The sequence below is a fragment of the Sphaeroforma arctica genome, assembly GCF_001186125.1.
Source record: "Sphaeroforma arctica JP610 unplaced genomic scaffold supercont1.638, whole genome shotgun sequence".
In the NCBI taxonomy this organism is placed as follows: domain Eukaryota; class Ichthyosporea; order Ichthyophonida; genus Sphaeroforma; species Sphaeroforma arctica.
The window spans coordinates 1-7777 of NW_014039920.1; the positions used below are offsets into that span (position 1 = coordinate 1).

General features: G+C 44.0%; 2 protein-coding genes across 3 annotated transcripts in view; one reads left to right on the forward strand and one right to left on the reverse strand.

Moving 5' to 3' along the window:
* Positions 1-1436: 1436 nt before the first annotated feature.
* On the reverse strand, positions 1437-6803 carry SARC_07769. 2 transcript variants are annotated; one of them, XM_014298272.1, is made up of 4 exons: positions 4354-6803; positions 3111-3171; positions 2791-2950; positions 1437-1725 (listed from the first exon to the last, which is right to left on the reverse strand). In XM_014298272.1, the coding sequence occupies exons 1-4, from the start codon at positions 6571-6573 to the stop codon at positions 1500-1502; spliced, it is 2667 nt and encodes an 888-aa protein (XP_014153747.1). In that variant the 5' UTR covers positions 6574-6803; the 3' UTR covers positions 1437-1499. The 2 variants fall into 2 exon arrangements, with proteins under 2 accessions (XP_014153747.1, XP_014153748.1); XM_014298273.1 differs by having other exon boundaries at positions 2785-2950.
* A 264-nt stretch (positions 6804-7067) lies between these two features.
* The window catches only part of SARC_07770 (TKL protein kinase), a gene marked incomplete at its 3' end in the record, with an annotated part of 9499 nt that continues 8789 nt past the window's right edge, over positions 7068-7777 (forward strand). The window contains exon 1 of the mRNA XM_014298274.1: positions 7068-7315. Coding sequence (XP_014153749.1) covers positions 7226-7315 — 90 coding nt within the window. The 5' untranslated portion in view covers positions 7068-7225. The remainder of the gene's footprint in view (positions 7316-7777) is intronic.

Genomic DNA, 7777 nt, shown 5'->3' on the forward strand with positions numbered 1-7777 from the left:
ATATATATACATAATATATATAAATATATATAAACATATATATATATAAACATAAATTATATAACGCAAATAGTGTGACGAACTCATTGATGTTTTGGCGTGTGAATTCGGCTACCGTGAGTTTGACATGTGGAACCTGCAGTCTTAGTCGTGACGTACCATCCGTTTGCCCAAGATATAGTTGGATGTGAACGCTAAGACACCAGGTTGGTATGTAAAAACTATAACTCGCAATGACACGCAGATCCCACCATCACGTATGTGACACTGGTATATTCACGAAGATTCGTACCAATACATACATAAACAGTCTCAACGGAAGTGGACTTGGCATACTTTACCTATCAATCTTTTGCGGTGCGCGGATATGCAAGCGAACGTGCCATCATGACCGAGGATGTGCAAAGAGAACGAACAACAGCAGGCGAAGGATTCAGCGCTCGCCATTAAGGACAACAAGACACTTCGGGAACCACAACTAATTTGAACAAGCGAACAATAGAAGCTAAGTCCCCGATACCTTACAAAGATGCTTTTCGTTGACGATTCGTAAACAGAATAAGTACTATGATTTTTTGTTATCACTCACTGGATTCGACATGTTATATTCAACCAGATATTGGAGAAGAAGCGGTAAAGAGACGGGACTACCACCAACACAAAGCAAACAAGACCACTGAGCACTCCATAGACTATATAAACGCCTTCATACGCTTGTTTACGGTACTTGGGTCAGATATAGAACAAGTGAACCCACATGACATATAAGTAAATGACTGTAAAGAATGCACATGTTATTTTGGAATGTAGAACCAAGAGTAGCATCTGTACACACAGAGAACTCACGCATATAAGCAAACATATAAATACGTACACACTTTGTTACAATTATATAATTTGTGATGAAGTACCAATCCGGAGAAAATGTGGCAGCTCACGAGCATCACTCGATATATAGGAATGCGTGGCAAGAAAAAAAAAATCCCGAACCCAATTTTGCGACACAACAGTCTTGTATATATGAAACCAAGAAATAGACTTGTATCCAACACAAAAAAAACCCGGAATGGATCATCAATATAGAGAAATCCCATCAGACTCGCTGCTAAGGTGAGCATATGCGTGTATCTTGTATTCAAAGTTGAGAGCTATTATTCACTGCCTCGTGCAGGACTCTTGACCCCTTGCCAAGGTATGCCGAAATGAGGAGCCTCATTGAGGATGCCAGAGCCGGCATGGTCTAATTGGGGTTCCAAATTCGAGATTAAACAATCAGGCATCTTTTTCAGGACTTCTTAGCGCGATAGTAGATATTTAGAATATAAAATACATTTACATTACCACTACCATTAGACACCATACATATCCAACGTGCGGAAGCCACGGCTTGTTGACTACTAAACATACGTATGCATCTCATCAGACCAATTCCAAGTGGTGCACAAGACCCAACTTTACTTTATGCTAGAGTGTTATCATATACTTGTCATAGACCGCCCTCAACAGAGTATCATGGACGGTTCATCGCGCTCCAGCTTATTTAGGCCGGCGAGCACATTCGAATGCGAAACAGCAATCACCAGCCGTTGTATGTTTTTCAGCACGTCTCGCATATCAAACCCACTGACCCCAGCTATGGCCATGATCTGATAACAGTCCCAGTTCAGCAGAGTCACACCTCTGTGGTAGGCCGCACGGTCGACTTTCGTCCCATACAATGGGAACCTGTGGTGACACGTATCACAGGAAGTAAGCACGTGTAGTGCCAAACCAGGTTCTGCTGTGACAGCGGATATATACTTTATTTGCGTATACATGAATGGACAAAACAAATATGTGTGTCATCAACTTGCACAAAACACACCTGCATCGTGCTACAAAACATATCCTGAAAATGATGAGATATCCATGTAAATATTCATCTGTCAGTCATATTTGCAATCAATTGGCATCAGTGCCTGGTGTAGATGACAATAATTTTCATTCGAAACGTTGAGGCATAACTTAAAACGTGATTTATAATTCTAGCTTATAGATCTGTGTGCGTGCCTGGATATTAACTTAGTGGTTACCAAAGTATTCAATACTTTAAGTAGGCGTGTGTACGGCACTGATGCGAGGAGATGTGTAAAGGTGTGACTAGTCTTCGAACTCCAAGTGTGAAGGTGGCCAATAACACTATGAATCAGTCAACTACAGCATAAAAGATCGATTTACTGCTTACGGTCCTGATCTTTGTCCTTATACATTGCGTAAGAGTATACTTTGTAATTAGCTTACCAGAATGCACAATTCACATCGACATGTTCAAATGTTATCCATAAAACCCCTATAGAATACACATGCACTCGGAGACACTATTTCAACCCGTTACACCGGTTAAGAACGATTCTGTACATCTAATATATGTATCAGTTGTATATGTGCACCACGACAAACTTGTACGCACGCACAATCACGGATACCACAGTAGTGCAGATACTCGTACGTTTGAGACCCCGAAGGGGTGGTATGCTGCAGTATAGCTTACCGAGAGCCTTCAGAGTGCTTGGGATATCTTAAACTATATGAAAAAGGCACACAGACGCACAAAGACGCACACTAGGCACGCGGACAACACAACAGTGCACTTACACGTACGTTTGAGGCCCTAAAGGGGTGGTGTGCTGCAGTAAAGCCCACCGCGACCCTTTGGAGTGCATGAGATATCTCAAGCTATTAAAATGCACACACAGACACACATACGCACACAGACACATACGGATACCACACCAGTGCACTTACACGTACGTTTGAGGCCCTAAGGGGGTGGTGTGCTGCAGTATAGCCGACCGCGAGCCCTTGAGGTGTATGGGATATCTCAGCGGCACAGCCAGCAGCCGAGCCAACACCACTAAGAAGTGTGCAGCAAACCCCAACGCGGTAGCAGCACGCTCATCATCGCCACCGGCTGTGTATGCGTGTACGTGGAGTGGGGTAGGTAGAGCGGTACTACAGTTCAACATGGCGGTGATTACTTTGTGTGAATTATTTGTGGGCACAGTGTGCTTATGTCAATCTTCTTACAATGGGGTTTCTGCATGTCTTGGCTGAAGCTAAAGACAGCTTACCTGAGATGTCGGGTATGGAGGGCAGGACAACACTGGCGATCCGATACACGCCGCCTTGGAGCTGAATAGAGGTATAACAGAGTGCGGCGTTACAAACACATATGACGAGCATGATGAGATACGAATACACGGATCATATTGATCACTATGACGAGCATCATGAGATACATAACGAGGCAAAATTGCCGATTATGTCGCATGTTAGGCTTTATCGGACAACTTACAGAATTGATAGCGTTTTAGGGCACTAAGCATGGTGCTCATTTACGAACACAGCAATACGTGGAGATACATGTTGCCAAACAATATGGAAGAGCAGATTGCAGATACAAACATAGATACAATCACATATGTAGACTATAATATTGATTCTTGACCCTAATCGTCAGGTCATGCATAGCCACTCTGATTTATCAAGCTAATCGCTTACATTTTGTAACTCCCTTGCCCTTGCATCCACATGTGTGTCTGAACCATATCATTTGCGCAGCGAATACACAATTGTAGCAAACAAGATAATATAACCTTTGTATGTACACACACACACACACACACATGCGTATAAAACTATATATTAAACATATCCTATGTATAAAACTCACAAAACCATATACGACAAGCCAACAGGCGCCAAGACGGACACGCTCACAAACGTAAAGGACATATCAACATAACTTATACACGGGCACATACACAATCAAAAACGACAGACCAATATACTTTATACACGGACACATACACAAACACAAGACAACATACTCTACATACGAGTAAATCCCATACATAAACGTAAAATAAAATTAAACATCATATAACATACACAATCGTAAAAGTCAAGGAAGCGTACTCTACATACGGGCAAATAACATACACAACCGTAGAGTACAAGGCAGCATCACAACCGTGAAAGACAAGGTAACATACTCTACTTACAGCCAAATCAAATACATAGCCGTAGAATACAAGACAACATTAAAAACATACACAACAATGAAAGACAAGATAACATACTCTACATACGGGCAAATTACATACACAGCCGTAGAATACAAGACAAGGGATGCTACTCGGGAGGGGATGTAGGTGTACCTGAACCCTTACACACAAGAGGGTGTAGGTGTATACGACATACACAAACGTAAAAGATGAAACAGCGTACCCTACAAACTGACACACAACATACACAACCGTAAAGGTAAGACATCACATAACATACACAACCTTAAAATACAACACTATATACCCTATGTACGGGATAGATCTCCGATATCTGACGCACAAGCCGCTGCCGTCGCACCCCAATAAGCGCGTCTACACACGTGTTCTCCCAAACCACAGCCTCAGTCTCGCGTATATATGTCTGCAGCGCAGAGCAGTTGCGTCTATGCACTTCACGGCCCGTACGCAAGCGTTTGCGAACCAACTTGCACTCATTCTCCACCAGATACTTGGCGTGCTTGTCGGATTGTAGACCCGCACTAGCCAGCTCTAGACTGTGTGTGAGGTGTGCGATGTTCATTCGCGTGGTCTCCAAGCGCCTCAGACACGTGCTCGAACCTTGATGTGTATGTGTTGTGTTTGCATGTGTGCCTGTACCGGTAAGCCCATGTGAGCTTCTACTGGGGTGTGCGTGTGTATGTTGTGCATCGATATACATAGGTGTATGTGTGGGTGAGGTTGTAGAAGTTGTACCTGCGTGTACATGCGCATGTGTGCCTGTATTCGAGCGTGCACGTGCATTGCTGCATGTCCGCGAATGCCTAGCCTCGCGCGGGCTTGTACTCACACGCTTGTGCATCAGCCTCAGCATACGACTCTCCAGATCTGCCACATTCCTCCTTGATTGTCTACTCTCGTCGCATAGCGATCTCACCCGGCTGAAACTATCTGCACTATAACTCGCACAAGTGCGCACCCTCCCCCGACCACTCGCCCCTAGATTAGGACTCAATTGGTCCCCATCCCGAGAGCCTGAGTTTGTATGACTACTTGCACGTGAGTGTGTTCCCTTCTTACCTTTAACACTTGCGCTACTCAAGCTCCTCGTGGATTGCATACCCCTATCTGACGTCCGTGTGCCGGGACCAGCCCGCACCCGGGTCTGGCCATGCTTACCTGTTTTATTGTCCACTACCAACTCCTTGTTGCCACTCACGCGTGCACCCGAATCCGTCGGCGAGGGTGCAGCCCCAGTCTCAGTGTCGCTGGATCTGCCTTCGCCGCGCCTATCGTTGGCGTGTGGCATATCTATTGCTTTGCTTGCGGTAGTCCGGCCCGAATCGTGTGTACCACCATCCCTATCCTTATCTGCATTGAACCAATCTTTACTATCGTGTGTAATATACGTACGTGGCGCTCTCTCAAGCACGTGCGCGGGTTGCAGATTGTACGGCCACTGATCAACCGTGGTGTAGTAGCCCACACACTTCTGTGAGCCGGGTATGGTCTTGTCCGTGTCTAATTGGAAGATCAGAGTGTTTGGCTGGAATATCAAGTTGTTGAACACGTCCGTTGCGTGCGACCGGCACATATGTTGCGGCACACACGGCGCTATAACCTCCAAGTCACACATATTCAGGTCCCATTCTGCTATCAGCAACGGCCCTGTAGAGTTACGTGTGCGGGAGTGTGATCGGTCTTGTTCATGCCTCGCCCGTGTATCTTTGACAAATCCTGTGTACGGTTTCTTACTATGTACCACACAATGTCTGTGCTTCCTCAGAGCTAAGTTACTACAGGTGATCTCCTGACACCCGTCGCCATCGTCTCCGTCCCCTACTACACTCCTATACTCACTCACACTCTTGTGTGTGGCACTGTTACATGCACTTTCGTGTGCGTCTGGATTTAATGTCCACACACGTACCACAAACCTGCGCAGAGATGGCTTTACCCCAGCCGCCAGCTGTGTGTGGTCAAACGGCCGCCAAGTGGGATTGGAAGTTCGGTACACAATCTCACTAACATATACGGGTACTTCGCAGACTCCCGTGTCTGTGATCCTACTTTCATCTATGGTTTCACTACTATCGTGTAGTGGATTGAACTCGTCATCATCGAAGGTGTCTATGCCAGAGGCTCGTACGGGTGTGGCACTGGGGCTATCTATGTCTGGATGTTGGCTAGATGCTGAGTATATACACGTGCATACTCTCCGCGGCCGTGCAGGTGGCGATGTGTGTGTGTGTGTGTCTGTTTGTGTATGTCCATGGCCTTGTGTATATGTGTGCAGTGTATAGTACACATCCCCAGGCTCTCTGAACAGCGGATGCAACAAACTCCGAGCACATATACCAGACACATGTCTCAGCCGTTTTTGCTGGCGGGGTATGCTATCCGGTTGCCTCAGTAGTGTGACATGTACTTTGTTTAGGGCTAAAGGGGAAATTGTAGGTATTAGAGATGTCGGCGTGGTCGAGCGCGAGCCCTTTATGCGGTCTGGGGCTGGGCGTGACCTTAACATAACCTTAGAGATATCGTGTATTTTACGTACATATTAAGAGCCTGCATTCGTGCGTATATGCCAGTGAATATAGATACTAGCTATTCGTTAGAGGTTGGCATAGACGTACCAATCTGTCGCGTTTGAAACGTGACACAAGGCGTATCAAACATGCATACTTGTCGATTTTGCATGCAGTACACTTGGCCGTTATTTATGTATATACAATATGTGGACTACCGAATGTAAACATACCTATTTGTTAATATGTATGTAGGACATATTTTAAATAATATTATTTATAATAAAGGGGTCCTTTTGACTGAGGATTGGTAAACATTATAGTGTATTTATTAGTGTATCATACCAACATTGAGCTAATACTAAATATATATATATGCATATACCCGCTACCAAGTACCGAACAGTTCTATCTGCGAATCAGTCGCAGACTTCAATGCACGCATACCATTGAAAACCCCTATCAAATAGGTATCGGAATTACATTTGATACAGTACAGATGTCGGATAGGATCCATTATAGTAGTCCATCGTCCATGGGCGTTTTTACCGTACATCCGCACCATGCACTTCACGAGCTGAGCATGCCTAAAGAAGAGCCATCGGAGCCCTAGAAGTGCTACCACTTTCTGGGCAACGTCAGAGTGACAGCATGGCGCTTTCGCTTGATGTTGATATCATTATCGTATTATGTATCGTCTTGAGCTTCATAGGACTATGCCTGGCGATTATTCTGTGGCAGGTTGGAGGAGCATGTTGTATGGATTTGGGGGTCTGCTATGTAGTATTTTATGTCATTGGCTGTATACAGTTTCCGTGACGCGTAATTGAATACCGATCTGGGGTAAACTCTTGACGATCATTGCTTCGTAGATTTCGTCGAATAAGGATAGACCTTCACGCTTAGAACGCCACCATGTACATAACATTATACAGAGACACGTATTTTAATATATACAAATCACATTCGATTGTTTTGGTCTATATAACAAGCATGTGTGGAGAATTATGCATAGATGTATACAAAGGTATCTCTATAGGTACATATATATATATATATATATACATATATGTACGTATAAATATAGTATATATATACACTATAAATTACATATATACACACACATATATATATATATATATATATATATATATATATATATATATATATAGTAGTATATATATATATATATATATATATATA

What these genes read in the sequence shown, in the direction of transcription:
- SARC_07769 (XM_014298273.1), bottom strand. Translation starts at nt 6,573, where the DNA reads ATGTTAAGGTCACGCCCAGCCCCAGACCGCATAAAGGGCTCGCGCTCG. An exon ending in AGATCTATCCCGTACATAGG is followed by an intron (nt 3,172 to 4,353) that starts GTATATAGTGTT and finishes ACCTCTATTCAG; the next exon opens with CTCCAAGGCGGCGTGTATCG. An exon ending in CTCCATACCCGACATCTCAG is followed by an intron (nt 2,951 to 3,110) that starts GTAAGCTGTCTT and finishes ACGCATACACAG; the next exon opens with CCGGTGGCGATGATGAGCGT.